Source organism: Carassius auratus, chromosome 13 (genome assembly GCF_003368295.1).
Source record: "Carassius auratus strain Wakin chromosome 13, ASM336829v1, whole genome shotgun sequence".
Lineage (NCBI taxonomy): Eukaryota > Metazoa > Chordata > Actinopteri > Cypriniformes > Cyprinidae > Carassius > Carassius auratus.
In genome coordinates this window covers 22,612,083-22,633,571 of record NC_039255.1, presented here as the reverse complement: position 1 = coordinate 22,633,571, position 21,489 = coordinate 22,612,083, and the positions used below count along the sequence as shown (strand labels likewise).

The 21,489-nt window shown below is 38.1% G+C and overlaps 1 protein-coding gene across 6 annotated transcripts in view; it reads left to right on the top strand.

Annotated features, from left to right (window-relative positions):
* Positions 1–19,781, top strand: part of LOC113113043 (echinoderm microtubule-associated protein-like 4) — a 74,613-nt gene extending 54,832 nt beyond the window's left edge. For all 6 annotated transcript variants that reach the window (XM_026279159.1, XM_026279157.1, XM_026279158.1 and 3 more), the window contains 15 exons: positions 257–326; positions 902–1,012; positions 1,553–1,648; positions 1,912–2,046; positions 2,809–2,944; positions 5,346–5,497; positions 8,834–8,959; positions 9,082–9,213; positions 10,513–10,580; positions 10,696–10,784; positions 10,868–10,965; positions 12,253–12,340; positions 12,562–12,660; positions 13,850–13,980; positions 15,048–19,781. In XM_026279159.1, the coding sequence (XP_026134944.1) occupies positions 257–326; positions 902–1,012; positions 1,553–1,648; positions 1,912–2,046; positions 2,809–2,944; positions 5,346–5,497; positions 8,834–8,959; positions 9,082–9,213; positions 10,513–10,580; positions 10,696–10,784; positions 10,868–10,965; positions 12,253–12,340; positions 12,562–12,660; positions 13,850–13,980; positions 15,048–15,536 (2,020 nt within the window). In that variant the 3' untranslated portion in view covers positions 15,537–19,781. The remainder of the gene's footprint in view (positions 1–256; positions 327–901; positions 1,013–1,552; positions 1,649–1,911; positions 2,047–2,808; positions 2,945–5,345; positions 5,498–8,833; positions 8,960–9,081; positions 9,214–10,512; positions 10,581–10,695; positions 10,785–10,867; positions 10,966–12,252; positions 12,341–12,561; positions 12,661–13,849; positions 13,981–15,047) is intronic.
* Positions 19,782–21,489: the final 1,708 nt, after the last annotated feature.

Genomic DNA, 21,489 nt, shown 5'->3' with positions numbered 1-21,489 from the left:
TTATTAGTCTTATCATTCACAGACAGTGATTAAATAACCAACTCTCATTGAAAATTTAATTGAAAGATTTTCTTTGTGAACAAACGGCTGTCATTGTGAATTCCCGATTAGTATTGTCTTCCTGAGGCTCTGTAATGCAGGATGGAGATGACAGAAAATGTCTTCTGTGAGCCCTGAACTAAAGAAATGAGCGGATGTGATCTTCAGCAGTGTTGTTCAGTGAATGTTCAGCTTTCTCCGTCTGTTTCTCGTGTAGTCTTGCTGTTCATCCAGATAAGATCCGTATCGCCACAGGACAGTTGGCAGGCGTGGATAAAGATGGCAGGGTGAGTTTCATCAGTGCAGCTACTCTGATAAAGCACAAACCTAATGTACACTACCGTTTCAAAGTTTGGGATAGATTTTTTTTAAAGAAATTAATACTTTTATTTAGTAGGGATGCATTGAATTGAGCAAAGGTGAAAGGAAAGACTTTTATATTGTTACAATACATGCATACACATTGTGAAGTATTTCTATTACTGTATGTCCTGTCAGTATTTTATTTAATTGTTTCATAAAATGTACTCATTGCACATGTTTTTATTTCCATGGCACTGTTCAACTACTGCACTTAATTAAAAAAAAAAAAAAAATTGGCTTTAGTTATGCAAAACAGGAGAACAGGTTTATAATGAACTGGCTTTAGCAATGAACATTCAAGACAAACCGTATGCCTTGAAAGTGCAAAAACAAACACGTTTAGCTGGCAAGTATTCAAAAGGATCCCTAAAGAGCATCATCCTTCATGCACTGTAAAAACACTTTTATTTTTCTGTGTTACTCAGTTGTTCTTGTCCATGTCATCAGAATGAGCTCTCCTGAATCCCTCTCTGTATTGTGATCTGTGTTTGACCTGCAGCCGCTTCAGCCTCACGTCAGAGTTTGGGACTCGGTCAGTCTGTCCACGCTGCAGATCATCGGCCTCGGCACCTTTGAGAGAGGAGTCGGATCCCTCGCTTTCTCTAAAGCCGTGAGTCGAACAGCAGCCATCTCATTGGATTTCATTTCATTATTCTTCTGTCAGTAAATTCTAACCTAAAATCAGATTTTGCCATAAAATAATATCAATTGTGTGAAAATCAAATGAGTATTGATCACGTTTGTAATATTTGTAATATTTATTCATATTTGCAACTTGGCTCTTGATAATGTTTTGTAATATTTGTAACTTGGCTCAGAGGAAGTTAGAATTTTTCTTAATTTTTTTTGCCTTTGTGACAGTTTTTCTGGTGATCTTTTGGATAAAACAAGAGCTCCTCACTTTACAAATGGTGCACATTTTTATGAACCTGCTTGTTTCAACATCAAACGCTGCACTTTTTGGTCGTTCTCAATGACTAGATTTGAATAAAGTCCTAATAGAAACAGCTCTTTTCTGAGGTGACTGAAGAAACCGAAAGTGTTGTGATTGAGTGTTTGTTTATACACAGTAATTTAATCTAAAATATTAGATTATGGAATTGTAATGCTCAATCTGTGTGTGTGTGTGTGTGTGTGTGTGTGTGTGTAGGACTCGGGCATTCATCTCAGTGTGATTGATGACTCTAATGAGCACATGCTCACTGTGTGGGACTGGCAGAAGAAATCAAAAATCGCTGAGCTTAAGGTTAGAGACACTTTTTTTATTCATTTGGTTCTCTTGTCACCACTCCCTTCCTCCGTTCCTTTCCTTTAGATTTCTTAGCCCTTATCTCATTTCCTTCTACTCCATTCTTCTCAGTCCATTTCATCTAGTTTCAGATTGCTGTCTTCCTTCTTGTCTTTTTATGTTTTGCGATGTCTGTACCTGTTTGCTGCACATTCCTCTGTTGCCTCCTCTCATCTCTTTGTTCCACATATAATGATTTTGCGAGTGTGCTGTTTTATTAGACAACCAATGAAGTGGTCTTAGCGGTGGAGTTTCACCCGACTGACGCCAACACCATTGTCACTTGTGGGAAATCCCATATCTTCTTCTGGACCTGGAGCGGTCCCTCACTCGCCCGCAAACAAGGCATCTTTGGCGTAAGGACACACAAACGTATATTCCTCATGGGGATTTGAAAGGGGTAGTTCATCCAAGATGTTGAAGAAATGCATGCTATGTAGATAGCGTATCTACATCACTTGTTCACCAATGGATCCTCTGCAGTGAATGGGTGCCGTCAGAATGAGAGTCCAAACAGCTGATAAAAACATCACAATAATCCATAAGAAATCTGATTCTGGTCTATCAGTTAACAGCTCGTGAAAAAAAGCCTGTTTTTAAGAAATAAACCCATGATTAAAGCATTTTAACCTTACATGTCAATTCTGTCTAAAATATGAATGCATAATCCATAATAACGCTTCGTCAAGTGAAAAATCCATCCCTTGTTGTCCTATCATATTATGAAAGCAATATTAAAGCTAGAAGATTTGTATTTTAGGCAACAGTTTGAAGTTAAAATTGTCTTAATGACGGTTTTCTTATATAATGTTTCATAAATTTGTGATCATTTAATGATTAACAATGTGAAAAACATAACATGAATATTATAAATAGATTTTTACTGACTGGGAGAAAAAAAAATCACTATTTCAGTCAGAGAAAATGCAATAAATATTGAGCTTTGTATGAAATAGAGTGAAAAGGAAAAAATATATCAAGCTAAATTTTAGTCAAGCAACATTTCCCAGACGAAAAAAAAAAATAAATTAAAGACTAATGCTACAGTCAGCTTGATATACAAAGCAAAGACTAGTACTTAGTACATAGAGTTACTTTTGTTTTTCTGTCTGTCACAGAAATACGAGAAGCCCAAATTTGTGCAGTGTTTGGCCTTCCTTAATAATGGAGACATCCTGACCGGAGACTCTGGAGGAATCATGCTGATATGGACCCGCAGCACCGCTGAACCAGCACCAGGGAAAGGGCCCAAAGGTAGACACTCGTCTCTCACACACACATCCACATTATTAACTCCTCCGGCCTTCATATTAACATTTTCCATCACTTGTATTTCCTTACATAAAAATACTGTGGTGGCAAGTGATGGTATCCTCCTCCAAACGCAGTCTGATCCGGCTCTGCTGCACGCTCTCAAACCAAACAGACAAGAGAAGTTCCTGCTCACCATAAAAGAAAATAAAGGAAGTAGAATGAGGCCAGGTGCATGTAGGGTCAATGCATAACCACATTCTGTTCTACCAAAAGACACATGCCATATTAACAGTAACAGGTCAGGAAAGGCTGTAGGATTTACCTCTCTGACAACACTGCTGTAGGAAATCTTTGTTCATTTCTCATGTGAAAATGACATGAAAAGCTCAGTTTATGATTGCCATTCCATAGTTTTTCACTTCAGTAGTAAAATACATTCAGTTAAAAAAAGGAATTTATTACACTTTGGTAAATGCATCAAGTAAAACCTCACTGAACCACACATTTGACCCACACATTTGTCCCATGTGTCCCCCATCAGAAATGTTAGTACCCTGGCGCATGGAGGTATACCTTAATGTTGTATTTTGTTTCTACAAGTTCTATAATGTCCATCAGTTGAGAGTTATGCTAATGAGGCCAACAGTCATTTCAGGAAAGGAGAAACTTCTAGAAACCCGTGACAGAGAGTAGCTTCAATGGAAGAAGGCTTTCATTGGAAGTCGACAGCTGGTGATATGTGACTGAAGCTGCACGCATGCTAGTGTCTGTGTGCACAGGTTGACAGATTGTTTTCTCTGTGCTGATCCTGGAGTTGTAATGGTTTTCACTGGCATGTTGTGGAACTGGAATGGCTGCAGCACAGGCTGAAACACTGCCAGCTCCTGCTCATTTATCACTTCTTTATTTACCCCTCAATCTTACAGCTCGGTGACATAGCGCCCCCTAAAGGACAGAAACTACTACTACTGCTTTATAGCAACTTTCAAAACTCAAACTCTTTCCTGGTTCTACAGAAGTCTGCCTGTAGCTCATCTCAAACTTCTACATAAACAAATTAATACATGAGCACAAGACCGTCTATATTTATATATCTATGACTCCTGATCAGAAGCTTGGTTCACATGGTCACAGTCTTCAATATTATTAGATATCGGTCAAAAGTTTGGGGTCAGTAAGATTTTTTTTTTTTGTTTATATTCAATGAAATTAACATTAATATTCTGCAAGGATGCATTAAATCAATCAAAAGTGACCGCAAGAAATTTAAAATGTTACAAAATATGTCTTATTTGTCAAAGAATCCTGAAAGAAACAGTTTCCACAAAAATATTTTTTGCACCTTGATAATAATCAGATTTTTTTTTTCTTGAGCAGCAAATCTGCATATGAGAATGATTTCTTCATTCAGTAATTCAGCTTTGCATCACTGAAATACATTACATTTAAAAAAAATATTCAATTAGAAAACGGTTATTTTAAAACGTAATAATATTTAAGAATAGTAGTTTTTGCTGTATTTTCTGATCAAAATTGTTGTTGTCAGCTTACTTTACCTCATTCTCCTCCAACTGTTGCTCCACCGCAATCTACAAAAGAAAACGTGTTGTGTTATGATTTACATTTTGACTTGTTCAGAGAAATGGCACTTAAAAATTCAACTTGCATAGACTGTTCTTGTAGGTTTTGTGGATTAGTATTATGCTAAATGAGTTTGTCATCCTGCAAAAACAGCAGACAGACAAGCACACACTTTATGAAAATGAGTTTCTGCTTGAGCCGTGTTACATCCTCCTGTTATGAAGCCTTACAGCACATGTGTTGCATCGGCTGCTGAAATTCATTTCTTCTTTTGCCTCTTAAGTCATTTTTCATATGTCATGCGCTGATCTGTCCTCGTCTAGCTGATTTCCTGTCTCTCTGTCTGTATGCTTGCAGATAACATGTAACTGTACAAATGTGGTAGTGTAGGTGTGATACAGTGTGTAATGTCAGTCTGTTCAGAATCACACTCGGTTTCAGATAAGTGAGCGTGTGTGTGGAGTTGTGTGTATTGACAGGGCCGGTTCAGCACTCCAGGGGTCTACATTTCTCTTGGTTTGGCTCTTTATGTAGAAAGCTGAGCCATCAGTATTATTACAGGGAGGAGTGATAATCTACTGGAATTTCCAGAATGCAACATCTCACACACACACACACACACACACACACGTTCTCCCGGCCTCACTGGCAAGCATATCTATGAGCTCCTCTTTCTAAAAGCCCTATCACATCCCCAATAGCAAAACAGTCTGGCACTTAAAACCGCATTAGCCAGCAGAGATATTTGTGGTGTTCTATTCCCAGAAATTGTGCACGAGTGGGTCTCCATCTGTCTTACTAACCCGCCCCGTCCCCACAGGAGCGTTTCAGATCACGCGTCAGATCAAGGCTCACGACGGCAGCGTCTTCACTCTGTGTCAGATGAGGAACGGCACTCTGCTCACAGGGGGCGGCAAAGACCACAAGATCATCCTGTGGGACCACGACCTCAATCCAGAGAGAGACATCGAGGTACGAGACCAAGCTGAGCTGAAGCTCACACGCACACATGCATGTCTTTAAAGAGATACATATCTGACATACCATACCAGTCAACAGTTTGGAATAATGAAACCTTTTTGTTAATGTTTTTGAAGGAAGCCTTATACAGACTGATCATTAAAAAAAAAATTTTGAACAGTAGTATGTATGATTCTGATAAATATAGATAAGTTACACTTTGGAGACAGTGTTACAGTGAATTTGGGTCAAAGATGAAAAGGGGTTGTCAAGCATCAAAACAATAAAAGTTTAATATACTGTATTTTCCAGACTATAAGTCACACTTTTTTTTCATAGTTTGGCTGGTCCTGCGACTTATAGTCAGGTGCGACTTATTTATCAAAATTAATTTGACATGAACCAAGAGAAATGAACCAAGAGAAAACATTACCATCTACAGCCACGAGAGGGCGCTCTATGCTGCTCATTGCTCCTGTAGTCTACACTGAACAGCATAGCGCCCTCTCGCGGCTGGAGACGGTAATGTTTTCTCTTGGTTCTTGGTTCTCTAAATAAATGCGACTTATAGTCCAGTGCGACTTATACAGTTTTGTTCAAAATAATAGCAGTACAATGTGACTAACCAGAATAATCAAGGTTTTTCGTATATTTTTTTATTGCTACGTGGCAAACAAGTTACCAGTAGGTTCAGTAGATTCTCAGAAAACAAATGAGACCCAGCATTCATGATATGCACGCTCTTAAGGCTGTGCAATTGGGCAATTAGTTGAATTAGTTGAAAGGGGTGTGTTCAAAAAAATAGCAGTGTGGCATTCAATCACTGAGGTCATCAATTTTGTGAAGAAACAGGTGTGAATCAGGTGGCCCCTATTTAAGGATGAAGCCAACACTTGTTGAACATGCATTTGAAAGCTGAGGAAAATGGGTCGTTCAAGACATTGTTCAGAAGAACAGCGTACTTTGATTAAAAAGTTGATTAGAGAGGGGAAAACCTATAAAGAGGTGCAAAAAATGATAGGCTGTTCAGCTAAAATGATCTCATAACGCCTTAAAATGGAGAGCAAAACCAGAGAGACGTGGAAGAAAACGGAAGACAACCATCAAAATGGATAGAAGAATAACCAGAATGGCAAAGGCTCAGCCAATGATCACCTCCAGAATGATCAAAGACAGTCTGGAGTTACCTGTAAGTACTGTGACAGTTAGAAGACGTCTGTGTGAAGCTAATCTATTTTCAAGAATCTCCCGCAAAGTCCCTCTGTTAAAAAAAGGCATGTGCAGAAGAGGTTACAATTTGCCAAAGAACACATCAACTGGCCTAAAGAGAAATGGAGGAACATTTTGTGGACTGATGAGAGTAAAATTGTTCTTTTTGGGTCCAAGGGCCACAGGCAGTTTGTGAGACGACCCCCAAACTCTGAATTCAAGCCACAGTACACAGTGAAGACAGTGAAGCATGGAGGTGCAAGCATCATGATATGGGCATGTTTCTCCTACTATGGTGTTGGGCCTATTTATCGCATACCAGGGATCATGGATCAGTTTGCATATGTTAAAATACTTGAAGAGGTCATGTTGCCCTATGCTGAAGAGGACATGCCCTTGAAATGGTTGTTTCAACAAGACAATGACCCAAAACACACTAGTAAACGGGCAAAGTCTTGGTTCCAAACCAACAAAATTAATGTTATGGAGTGGCCAGCCCAATCTCCAGACCTTAATCCAATTGAGAACTTATGGGGTGATATCAAAAATGCTGTTTCTGAAGCAAAACCAAGAAATGTGAATGAATTGTGGAATGTTGTTAAAGAATCATGGAGTGGAATAACAGCTGAGAGGTGCCACAAGTTGGTTGACTCCATGCCACCCAGATGTCAAGCAGTTTTAAAAAACTGTGGTCATACAACTAAATATTAGTTTAGTGATTCACAGGATTGCTAAATCCCAGAAAAAAAAAATGTTTGTACAAAATAGTTTTGAGTTTGTACAGTCAAAGGTAGACACTGCTATTTTTTTGAACACACCCCTTTCAACTAATTGCCCAATTGCACAGCCTTAAGAGCGTGCATATCATGAATGCTGGGTCTTGTTTGTTTTCTGACAATCTACTGAACCTACTGGTAACTTGTTTGCCACGTAGCAATAAAAAATATACTAAAAACCTTGATTATTCTGGTTAGTCACATTGTACTGCTATTATTTTGAACAATACTGTATATGTTTTTTTTCCTCATCATGACATATTTTTGGACTGATGCGACTTATACTAAAATGCGACTTATAGTCCGGAAAATATGGTAGCTTTACTTTTTCTTTATTTATTGTTTTCCATACATTCGAATGTGTCCTGTATATTGTGTATATATATATATATATTATAAATTCTGAAAAAATAATGATGACTATCAAAAATCACTTAAATGTCATTCTTTGTAACAATAGTTAATATTCCAAATAATTTTGTCAGTCATATATAGAACAAGAATCATTAAATGGCATTAAAAGACTCAACTTAGGTTTTGCCTATTTAAAATATAATAATCTTCCATATATACTGTATTTAGATGTACAGGTCAGAATAAGTATGTTGTTTCAATTTTGCATTAAAGTATCTGCTGCACCGAATGACGATGAAACATAATTTCGCCCATATTTCAACATTTTATTTTCACAAGTTATTTGAAATATGGAAGTAGTCGCTTTGCGTACATTTTTTTATGTATTCTGTGTGTATACAATTGCTGTAACACAGTTCTTAGTATGGGAAGAAGGAGACGGGAACCGGCGGACATTTATATCAAAACTTTAATGATAAAATAAACAAAAAAGCGCGACAGCCCCTCACGGACGACTGCCGCACACAAACAAAACCAAAACACAAAATAAAGCCCAGGCCTGGTCCTCTCTCGTCCTTCCTTTCATAACCCCTCCTCTTTATCTTTCCGATCTCCTCCGTGGGACTCGAGACCGGTGAGGGGTGCAGGTGTCCCTCATTTCCAATCACTCCACCGGCGTCGCCCCGTTCCTACGGCTCTCTGCCCCTCCCCAGCCCCCCGAAATTAAAATTGATGCAGACACCATAATGAGACCTTTCATCTTTTAGCCAATTACACAAATAAGAACGAGAGTGTAATATTAAATAACTACATAAACTCACTTTAGGGTTTGGTTTAGAATTAGTTGTAATTATGCATAATTTACTGTTAGACTAGTATGTGTAACTATATCACCTTAACATACAGTGTTACCAGTAAATCAAAGGATATAATAAGAGAAACATAACAAGCTCTTATAAGAACATAAGATAAATTAGAGTATCTATAATGTCTGTTTGCTTTTCTTCAGGTCCCAGATCAGTATGGCACTATTCGTGCAGTAGCCGAGGGCAAGGGGGAGCAGTTTCTGGTGGGCACCTCACGCAACTTCATTCTGAGAGGCACCTTCAATGACGGATTCCAGGTGGAAGTGCAGGTAAACCAGATCTTTAAGTCACACTGTGTGCATTTAATGTACAGCCTTATATCTTAAAAAATACCAGCTTGTACCTGCAGTCGTAGTTGTGGAGTGAGTCTGATGGGGGTTGCTATTTCTAGGGACACACGGATGAGCTGTGGGGTCTGGCCGCCCACCCGTTCAAAGACCTGTTCCTCACCTGTGCTCAGGACAGACAGGTGTGTCTGTGGAGCTCAGTGGACCACACACTGGAGTGGACCAGACTGCTGGACGTAAGACACTCCTACAAACACACATTTACATACAGTACACATGCTCTGACGGTTGGTCTCCTGTCAAATATAACATATGTTAATAATAATAATATTAATAATAGACACAATATGCTGCCTTTTCTCAAGGTAATATAGTTCATCAGCCTCAAGGGTTATGTTAGAGATGACCTTAAAAGGCATAACTGTTTTTTTAACAGTCAAAACCATCCAGTGCTGCAGTTATCTTCTATACTTTAGAGTTTATTGCACTGGTTACTGGCAAAGTATACAATATCTGTGTTTTCTGTCATATTCTGTAAACAAAGTTTAGACCGGTTAAATTAAGGCCCAGTGTTTTGTTCTTCTGAAAACACCAAAGAAATTACACTTGTTTGTGGAAACTTTCTCTTTATCCAGATGTCATACATACTGAAAATGTAATATGCATCTCAGAAAACAAAGCAGAATATGCAGATGTGCTATGGCAGTTTGTCTGCAAGCATTATGACACATGCTCTGACATTAGGGGTTCCCGAAAAACCCTTTTATTAAGACATCAGTAAAAAGTCGGCTTGCACAGTTTGCTAAATACAGATTTTTGTTTTCTTTCTTTCCATGGGAGCACTTAATGTAAGAGCTGGTATTGTTTTTGGACAGTCTTGTCTCTGAGCTAAGATTATGGTCAGCTGCATCAAAGACTGAAAGTTACCCCGAATAACCACTAAATACCCCTTGTCATCTTAACTGTAGGAGGTTTACATTTTAATTGATGCAGTAAAACAGTATTTAGTTTGTATATCAGGTTTTGTTTTCTTTTTTGTCACCTCATCCACACATTTAGAGCAGTGGTTCTCAACCAGGTGGCTGGGACCCACTGAAGGGCCTCGACATTTCAAAGAAGGACATAAAATGTAGTAATACAGTAGAATATAGTGGAAAATGTATTAAAGTTATAATTTCTTTCTTGCTTGCTTTTTTTCTGTCTTTGAAGACCAGGATACTGTATGTGTTTTTTTTTAAACATGGAAATTCTCGTCATGAAAAACTGGAAATGTCATGCAGATGCATTGCTCATAAAAAGTGTGAATTTGAGTTGCATTCGAGTCTTAAAAAAACACTTACAATTCTAAAAATTATTCATTCTAATTATATATAAATCGAATTATTTTAATGCATTGCAACTTTTAGTGTATGTAAATGTTTAAAAGCACCTTTAATTTCGGCATTAAGATTTTAATAACATCTGCTCTTTGAACACATCTCAAAGGGTCCCGTACTATGAGCGTGACAATATTGATGGTGTTTGTGTGTTTTTAGGAGCACGGGCACTGCGCAGATTTCCATCCTAGCGGTTCGGTTGTTGCTATTGGTACTCACTCAGGGAAGTAAGTGCATCATCTCTATATCAAGTTTACATGAATAACTATCACATTTAAATAACACATTTAGCATAAAAATGGTTGGATGGCTGGTTCAGACATTGTTTTGTTTGCGTCTCAGGTGGTATGCTCTGGACGCAGAGACCCGAGACCTGGTGGCCATTCACACAGACGGCAATGAGCAGCTGTCATTACTGCGCTACTCTGTCGGTGAGCAGGAGTGCTGTTTGTTTTCTTTCTTCTTGCATTTCTGTGTTGAGCAGACAGACAAACGTCTCTCTGTCTGTCCTCAGATGGCACCCTGCTGGCAGTGGGATCACATGATAACTTCATTTACCTCTACACGGTGTCGGATAAGGGACGCAAGTACAGCAGATACGGGAAATGCACTGTGAGTATCTGGCATTTAAGTGACTGTGTTCTAGAATAAAAAAAAAAAAGAAGGTTTTTTAAAGGTTGCAAGAGTTTGCAACATGCATTTTAAATGTATTTGTCATGAAGCCATGAATAAAGATTTATTTTACAATTCATATAATTGTATTATGGCTGTAGCATTGTTTATTTTCACTATTCCCTTTTCTGCTGGATTCAAGGGATCAGGGCAGAGTGGAGAATAAAACTTTACTGTGCGTGACCGTTTGCCCATGTCTGACCTGGGTCTCGTTTCGCTCGACTGTACTCCATCAACACACTCTGAATCACACCACTGTTCGTCTGATTCTTCACGTTTTCTTGCTTTTTTTGTTTTGTATTTTTCTGTGCAGTTTTTCATCAGTTGAGAAGTTTAATGTCATTAACATCTGTGCTCGGTCACAGCAATAATAGTGAATACATTTTCAAGAATATATCACAAAAACTACAAATCAGCAAAACATCAGCTTATTAAAAGTACTTGAAAATAGTTAGTTCTGAGAAAGCTCCAACAGCGATTGAGTGCAGATGACATGGTTTAATAGTTTATCTAAGCAATTCATAAGAGATTCATACACTTTTAAATGTGACTTAAATGTGCAAAAGTGTCCGGATACTGTTGAGGTCAGTTTGGCTTCTACTGACCTCTTTCGACAGCCATAGAAAAGATTTTCAGGATCTAGGATAGTGGAAACAAAAAGCACGTCAATCTGTGTTAAAAGCGGGAAATAGAGAGACGAGTGCAAGTCTACTGTGGACTCTGTGTGCAGATAAATTCAATTGTCATTATATGTTTTTTTAAACCTGTAAGATTTACCATCATGAAGAAAAAAATTAGATATTTTGCAGAAAGTCCAATCAACTGTTTTCCATACAATGAACATGGATATTCAAGTTTCAGAAAGGACAACATAAATGTATCATAAAGTATCAGAACATTTCTTTAATGCATATTGATTGCAGTTAGCAGGACTTTGTGAAATTACAATTTATTACAATTAAGATATAGTAGCTTGAAATACATGATCAAATAATACACATTAGATAATTATTATGAAATACTTTACATGTGCTGTTACATGTACGTTTTTAGTGCTTTTTGGAACTAAACCATATGAATCACTGTCAAAGTCATGATATTCCACACAATTTCTACATTTGTGTTCAGCTGATCCATTGCAGTTCAATTCTGATTATTGAAAATGCTGTTACAGAACTGTTTTCTTTCTCTTTTTTCATTGTCTAATCTTTTAATCTCCGTCCTTAGGGACATTCCAGCTACATTACACATCTTGACTGGTCCCCCGACAACAAGTTCATCATGTCCAACTCAGGGGACTACGAAATCCTTTACTGTAAGTGGACCACCGCAAGGAGCTCTCTCTGGCTCGGTTCCTCTGAAAAACATTCATCTCCAATCATATTTGATTTTTGTCTCATTGGGTTGGTTGAAAACATCATTATTGATTCAGCTTGTGGTTTGCGTTCGCACATTTTTTGGACCGAAATCTGTTGAAACTTCCATTCTGCACCATATTCCAGATTTCCCTGACAAGTTGTTTTCCCTCTTCCACAGGGGACATTCCAAACGGTTGTAAGTTGATTCCTAACCGTTCTGAGTGCAAGGACATCGACTGGGCCACATATACCTGCGTGCTAGGATTCCAAGTCTTTGGTCAGTATCTGCAGAGTGATGCATTGTGGGTATTGTTGCCAGTAGGGGTTTGTTACCCACCGCTGAAATCTTTCCACCTTCTAAGGATCTGTTGCAAACTTTTGACTGAAAATTGGCTTTCTTTATATATTATGAGTATGTGTGCGTGCCTCGATGGTATTTTTTTTTGTTTTTTTATAAATGTGTGACTGGTATTTGAACTCTTTGGTCTATTCACACTCATTTCCTGTCAGTGGTTTAGTTTAGTCATTCTCTTCCTCACACACACACACCAACACACATTTGCTTGGCCGTCTAAATGAGGGGACATACCTTACTTCTATATCTACTATCTATATTTAGTATCTGGTTTTTGCAAAATAATGCTTTATCATATTTAGCTAATCTCTGGGGACACATTTTGCGCATCACCTTTATTTATAGTCTGATTGTCAGTCATCTGTTCTCCCTTTGCAGCATTTTTCATCTCACTTATTTTCAGTCTTTGTATGCACAATTATAGTCTGTCTTTCTAATTTCGCTCACATTCTGAGTGACTTCATGTCTGAACAGGGTGATTGCAAAAACCAAAAGTAGTTCAGCCCACACAGACTCACTTTATCACTTTATCTGTCAGCATAGTGAGTGCAGGTCTGTAAAGCTGAAGAGGGTGTGTGTGTGTGTGTGTGAGAGAGAGAGAGAGAGAGAGAGAGAGAGATTCTTGTACCTGGTGTTCTTCTGCCTCCTGCTGGTAATCTTTTTGTAGGCTGCTAATCCATTCATGATCATAGATTTTATTATAGTGATGAGGTCTAAAATACCTTCCGTTGTTACAGTTAGGATTTTAGGTTTCTTACTTCTTTCTACCAGTTTAAGCTGGATTTTAATAGAAATGATATTGACAGAAGAGTGATTACTTTTTGTATGAAACATCTTCATTATGTAAAAAATAAATAAATACCTGTAATATAAATAATGTTCTGATTTACCAAACTGACTCCCTACATGATACCAAAATACAGTATACATGCATTTTATGTGACTCTACACTTCACATTGGGAAACATTACTTGTTTTTGGAAAAGCTACAGCCTGAGATACTGACAAGCTGCTGATGAATGTGGAAATTACGTGTGTAGTGTTGCTTCTAGCTGTTTACTCCCCATTGCTGTACATTGATTTGTCTCTGTGTTTGTTTGCTGTGTAACAGGTGTTTGGCCGGAAGGTTCAGATGGGACAGATATCAATGCCCTTGTGCGTTCTCACAACAGGAAGGTGATCGCTCTGGCTGATGACTTCTGTAAAGTGCACCTTTTCCAGTACCCCTGCTCAAGACCGAAGGTCTGTCACATCACCTTACTGTCATATTTAAAAGAGGATCTTTACTTTTACATTTTAGAACATGATGTGTATTTGTTGATGGTTAAATATCTAAAGGCAGACCTAAGTGTGTGAAACAGTAAGTCAGTTTGATTCATGATTAATTGGTTTTGTTTCAGTTTGTTTAAAAGGGGTCATAAGATGCGATTTCAAGTTTCCCTTTCTCTTTCTCAAAAGCTGTTTGTGAATAGATAAAATTTCTAAAGTTTCAAAGACTAAAGTCTCGAACCCAAAGAGATATTCTATTTAAAAGTAAAGAGTCATCTACGCCCTTCAAAAATTTCTCGTTCAAGCATGCTCCCACGTGTGCGTCACTGTGTGGGAAGATTTGCATAACACCGCCAAAATGTTCACGAAAAGAAAGAAGACGTAACTTTGATTCTCGCTGTAGTGTTGTTGCTTCCAGTGCGGCCATGTCATGGAGATGCTGTGTTTCATTGCGAACGCAAAAATGCTTTGTTTGGCCTTCCAAAACACAACTAGAAATCAGTTGAAAACAGTTCAAAACAAATATTTGTGTGTGTGCAATGCATTTTATGGACTGTTTCCTGATCTTGGCAGAGTAGGTTACAATGCCAGCTGTTCACACTCACACTCTGGAAGTATGTTTACATATGTAAAGGATCTGCCACTGATGATTCAAACGTGAGTTTTGAGCAGTGTAGAGTAGCACTTGTGGTTTGTCCTTTCTTGGATCACAACTGCAGACATTGTTTTTTGTTTACGCGACATGATGCAACGCATAAAAATACACTAAGTCATCTTAATAAGTAATTATGTCCCCACTGGATGCAATAAATGGCTCATTTGTAATGGGTTTTATTGTTTTTGTTTCGTAATGCTGGGACACATCACAATATGTTAAGGGGTGTTACATGTCCTTCACACTCATGAGGTTATTCGGCCAATCACAACGCAATAGATAGCTGGCCAATTAGAGCTCACCTCACTTTTCAGAACGACGAGCTTCGTAAAAATCAATGCATTTCTTTAACTGAAATATCACTAATTAAATTTTTTAATTGCAGGCCCCAAGCCACAAGTACAGCGCCCACAGCAGTCACGTGACAAACGTGAGCTTCATGCACAGTGACAGTCACCTGATTTCAACAGGCGGCAAGGACATGAGCATCATGCAGTGGCGTCTGGTGGAGAAAACCTCACCCTTGGTGCACAGCGACTCCAGCCTGGGCCTGGGCGATTCCCTGCTGCACAACTCCACACCTCGCACCCTGGCGTCGGTACCCAGTGTTCCCCACACACCTACTGAGCCCATGCCGGTGCCAGCCTCGCTACCCATCAGCACCCAACCCAACACTCCCCCTCCCACTCCCACCGAACCACTGCACACGGTTACTCCTAATGGACAGCAGGACGGCTCCCCTGAAACCCCGCCCCCTTCGGATGAGGCCACGCCCACATCCGACAGCACCCTGAGCCCCAAGGACAGCCTAGAGCCTAGCGACGATACAGCCACACCCAGTGATGAGGGCACGACCTTTAACCCGCCCTTATAAGGCAGTCCGCCCCTTCTCTCGCCTGCTTAATAGCCCGCCCAAAGGCACCAGCATGTCACTGGAGCCTCCCTGTCGGATTACAAAAGCAGGGTCTCCTCGGTTTTTATCCTTTCAAGAATTTATTTTCATTTTGTGTCTTAGTTTGTTTGACATTCAGTAGATGTGGTTGTGGAGGCATTGGTTTGGGTTGGATGGTTGGATTTTTGGAATGTGTAGTTAAAAACCTTTGGAAAGATTTAGCACACCTACAAGTTTACACTGACACACACACACACACACAGACACACTACCACACAAACACTAATACACTCTTGCATAGACACATCAATAACTGTGATACATAAAAAAAAAGAAAAGAAAACAAATTATTTACCAGTTTTAGATACAAAGTGCACGTTCATGTAAGCAGTTAAATTGAAAAGTACAACATAAAATGGACACATGGTTTCAATTTATTGGCGTTTGGCATATACATCACTAACTAAGGATGAATTAAGTTAAATTACCAAACTTCTCCTCACTTTCCTCACTTTCCTCACCCCAATGAACTTTCGGTATTTATTTACTCATCCTATTCGTTCCAAACCTGTATGACTGTCTTTCTTTTGTTTGACACATAGATGTTTCGTAAATGTTTCAAGGATCTTTCTAAGATCTGTCGAAAATCTTTCAAAGCTCTTTCTCGGATCTTTCCAAGATGTTTCGAGGATCTTTCGATCTTTTTTGTCCATACAATGGAAATCAGTTGGGTCCAAATCAACATTGGACCACTTTGACTTTCATTCTTCAAAATATCTTTTTATCTTTTTTGCAAAAGGCAAGTCATATAGATTTGGAGCAACATGAAGTTGAGTAAATGATGTTCATTTTTTGGGTAAACTATCCCTTTTAAATGAGTCAACCTCTCGCTCTCTGTGAATATTGGTGGAGGGCTGCATGTAAAGCTGATTTGCATGCTTGCATAGCATCTGTCCCTGAGCCAAAACTGCAGCACGTATATACCTGGTAATGCCAGGCAGGTGCTGCTAGCTCATTGGTCTGACTCAAGGACCTCAATAATTCAAGCTGCTTCTGCCGGTCACCATTGTCACGGACACCTTGAATTTCAACTCGGCACAATTATCGCCACTTTACAGAATAATAGCCATAAACAGCAAAGCACTTCATTCAGCACAAACAAGAGTAACACACACTCACACACAAGCCTGACCTGTCTAAAAATGGGGTCTGCATGGTGATAGCCAAGCTTTTTTATAAAAATCCACCTGTCTAAAGATGCCGTATGAGCCTCACATCTCCCTCAGTTTCATCTGTTGGACTGGAGAACCTCCTCTGTACTCATACCATCCATTTTAACCTTGCATCCAAATGACTCTCTTCTCACTGAGACTGAATTGATTTTAGGTTTCATTTTGGGACTGTTTTTCTTGTCATTTTTGTTCATTGGACTGAGATGTTCTTGTTTTTTATCATATGAGAGAAGCGATAGATTAAACGAGTCTTAAATGTGCATGCGTGAGTGTTTATGTGCACACAGGTTGTCCCTTCTTTCATTCCGCTGAAGGGTGATCGCCCTCCCCCTCTCTCTCTCACATGTCTCAGGAGCACTCTTTTTGGAGAGAGTCCAAAAGAGAAAGGTAGTCAAAGGATGAAATGTTTTTTTCCCACTCCTTTTTGTGAAACTTACAAAAACTGTACCAGAATGTACCAATATTATACCACGGTATTATTTGTACCATATATGGCTAATTTAGGTTTAATTCAATGCTTTTGCATTCTCATGATATGTATTGCGTTCCTCTGAGAAATGTAGCAATTACTTGCAAAAGTAGTGCATTCCCCTGAGAAATGTTGCACTCATTCACAAAACAATTGCGTTTTCTCGCAAAACTGTTGTGTTCCCCTGAGAAACTCTGCATTGTCTTGTGAGACATTTGTATTCTTCTGTAAAAGTATTGTGTTCTCCCGAGAAAGTTTGCATTCATTCACAAAACAATTGCGTTTTCTTCCAAAACTACTGCATCCCCCTGAGAAACTTTGTGTTTGCTCTTAAAAAGCACTAACATATAGCTTTTCTTCCCATCTTATATTATTTCCATCACAAAAGATTTGTGAGAGAACACAAGAGAATGCAAAAGCATTGAAATATAATTTGGTTTTACCATATGATACCATTGTACTGCCACAGTAGTTTTCTGTAAGAGGATGCTCTCCCAAGCCTTTGTATGTGTCCCTCAACAATGCATGAAGATATGGATGAAAAAGAAGATGAAACAGCATTCGGAAGTGCCGATATCGAGTTGAAGCGAATCTTTTCTCTGAAATGAATCAATATCAGAGAAACAAAAGAGCACAGCTGCTGAGAGAGATTCCCTCCAGTTCTCCTTGATGAATGTGAACCTAAATCATCAATATTACACCAGAAAAAAAGAAATACAGATCTCAAACCAGCTTTGGAGGCAACCTCTAGATGTTAAAGCATTGCAGAGTATTAAAACACATTGTATGTGCAGTCTCTGTGCACAAAGGCTTGAAAAAGCATGGTTTACATGCTCAGGTTTAAGGATGTAATGCTGTATTGATGCATGGAATTGAAAAGTCTGGTTCAAATACACATTTACAGCAACTTGGGTTTGAATTTTTGATTGTGAAAGAATGACAATCTCCTGTAATGTGTATAACACAATACACATCAGCTTTCAGATGCTAAGTATTTTACCCAACTGCCTCAAATTCATATGTCTGATCCAGTTGTTTTAGTTGATTTTTAAGTGCATAGAATGGATGTAGTAGTGGACTTTGTGGCTTTAGCAATGTTTAGATACTGTAGATAGATGGAATGATACCTGATTGTTCTCGTGGTGTTGGTGTTTTTATGCAATGGTGCGCTGTAGATGGTGATAAGTTGAATGCTTCTCAGCTGGTCTGCAGTTTCCTTTTTATAACTTTTTATGAATGCTCTATGGGCTTTTCCTGTTTTTATTTTTTAAGCAAGCTAGAAGGTTTTCACTGAGATTGCCTAGGTCAGGATTTTAGTTAGATTTTCTTGTCCTATACAGTGGAAATTTAAGCCACACTTAAAAATGTATGAATGTCCTAGCATTAGATGTCAGTGTCAAGTTAATGCAAGTAGGGTATATTGCATATATTACATAAGACATTTTTATAAGGCCATTATATAGGCTCTCCTGAACATCTGGCCTCTTAAAACTTCAGGACACCATTGATATCAAAAGGGCAACTCTCAGAAGCTTTACACAAGTTGCAAACGAGGATGTTGATCTCTCACAGACCTTTATTGTTGCATTCAGGGCTGGCTTTATTGTGTATATATTGGTGTACCTGTATGTATATAACTTTTGTGGGTTGGTAGGTTCTCTGAAAGGGCTATGATTCCATGTTTGTCTTCATCCACGAAAAAGCTGGGGGACTGTTCTTCTCCAGATGCAGGTATCGTGGCCTTGTGGCATGAGTTCAGATTTTAGGATTTGTTGCACTGTGGCTGTGTTTTCTCCACCTGGGTATTTCTCAGTTTGAAGACTCCAGTGTTTTTTCTATAGACCTGTAACTTCCAAGAACATACTTGTTTATCTGAAACCTGTTAGCCGAATGAAGCATTGCTTACAGAACTGTTTCTTGAATGTCACAGATTATTTGCCTTTGTATTTTGATATTGAAAAGAATGGTGAGTGTGTTGGTAGTAGTAATGGTTAATGGTTTGGGTATTTTGAGAGTCTTCAAAAACACGAGTGAAAGTGTTCAGAAGCCATTGATATAAATGTATTGGTGTTCATCATTGAGGAGACTGCTGTTTTGTGATTTTTTTATCCGCTAATATCTAAGAGCTAATTTCCAAAGCACACACAGGGAGAGAAAGGGGGAATGGAAAAGTCCGGATGGTGATTGTATCTATATTTGGAGGAAATGTTGGGCTTGAGAACAACTCTGGACTTCCAAATGCTTTGCTGTTTTCAGGGCATCTGACTACAGTATATCTTCATCGAATAAAGGTGCGGAGATAAAGCTAAGCTTTTTTGATAAACAGAATGACAGTTATTAAAACCACAGTGATGATCTAAAAATGATTCAATGATGTTAAAAAAATCTGAAAATTTTGCAAAGTTTTTTTTTTTTTTTTTTTTTTTTTTTGTGACAAAGTTTGAGCCAATCTGTCTCTTATGCATTCCTGCCAATGGGCAGAAAATACTGAAGAATTTAGAAAATAAAGAAACATTTTTAAAAACAGTTGTGTTGTCTCTTGAAGAAGCCTGGAGTCATTTGTGCATATACAATTCAAAAAGTTTCTCTATAGTGAACACCTGAATGAATAGTACTGATAGTGGCAAATATCATTAAAGTGGTGTCTACACACATGACCAGCTGAATACTACTTACTTTATCTCTTTATAGGAATAGTTCGGCCAAAACTTGATTAATTTGATGAAAATGCCTTTTATCCTGAGCCATTTGAAGATATAGAGTTCATTTCTTTATTGGAACAAAATAGTAGTTTCATCTGAATGAGGAGAGAAATATTCACAGATGTAATGCTAAATTTCTCCTAATATATTTGGATGAAGAAACAAACAAAGGTAGAGTAAATATTCAGCAAATGTAAATCTTTAAATTATCAATTCCTTTCTCGCCTCATAAAATTCAACACTTGGTCGATATTAGCAATATGTTGCTTCCAAGTAACTTTTGTCAGTATACTGTACACCGCTAATTCTGAATGACTTGTCAGTGAAGAAAGTTTCGTTTTTGCTGGCAGATGGTGTGGTCATGAACTAGCGATATCTACCAGCAGGGGCTAATGGAGTCATGCCCAGCAAACCTTGACCCCTCAGGCCTGGTACATCTGTAAACACTGAAGTTTGGATCTGTAAACAAGAAAAACTGCAGGCCTTGAGTGTTGTTTATGTTCTTTATTGGTTTCTTCTGTCGGTGTTAGAGAACGAGGTTATGTTGTGATGAAACCTACAGAGCACCGCATTGAGAGAGACGCTTCTTGACTCAGCAAAACTGTCCATTCTCTGCTATGCAAATAAATAAATAAACTGACCGGGCCAAAGTTTGGTGTGTGTGTGTGTAATGTGCTGTCTGCAAAACCTTGGGCAACATGGCCAAGTGAGAGCACAAAACTGCTTATTGGAAATTACTTATTTTTATTTGAAGTCAATACTGTCATAATATAAAATTGCATTGGTGTCAGAGTATAAAATGAAAACAAATGACGGAGGCATAACTCAAGCTGGCGGTTAGCAGACTCTATGTGAGGATCAGGCGTTGCACCGGCTTTCATAACAACACGTCCAGCCTTTCCTTTGACAGAACTCCACGCTGACGCAGCCTTTCTCTCCAGATTCTGTGGAAGAGATATCAGATCAGGAACAGAACATGGAAGATGTGTTCAAATCACTTATTGTAGGATTATCTTTTGTAGTAGGACGTACGTAAATCTTTATATATCATGTCATAATTCTGTTGTCTTTTAAATATGGATCAAGTTTTCTGATGAATGTACTGACAGTCATTTATTGTAAATTACAATATGCTTTAACGTAATTTCTACTGAAACTTGCATGCATTTAAAAAATTATACTATAATTAAAAAAATTACACATTTGCACTGATGAAGTTACGACTTGGCACATTTAAAATATATTAACTTTAAATGTTATGTAATAATATAAAACATTGTAATATACTGCAGTTAAAATTAAAGCACTTTACATTTGCTTTAGTATCTTAGTAAAAAAAAAAGATTTTAAGAAAAAATTGTAAATATGCTTTAAAGCAAAATTTTAATTATTCATTTTAATTGAAGTGATTCAATTAAATTAAATTCGATCTTGTATAGGTTTTTATTTTTTTATTTTTTACAATACAAATAAAACCAAATGAATGGACTTTTATCCACAAGGGTTGTTATGAAATAAAATTGTATGAATAA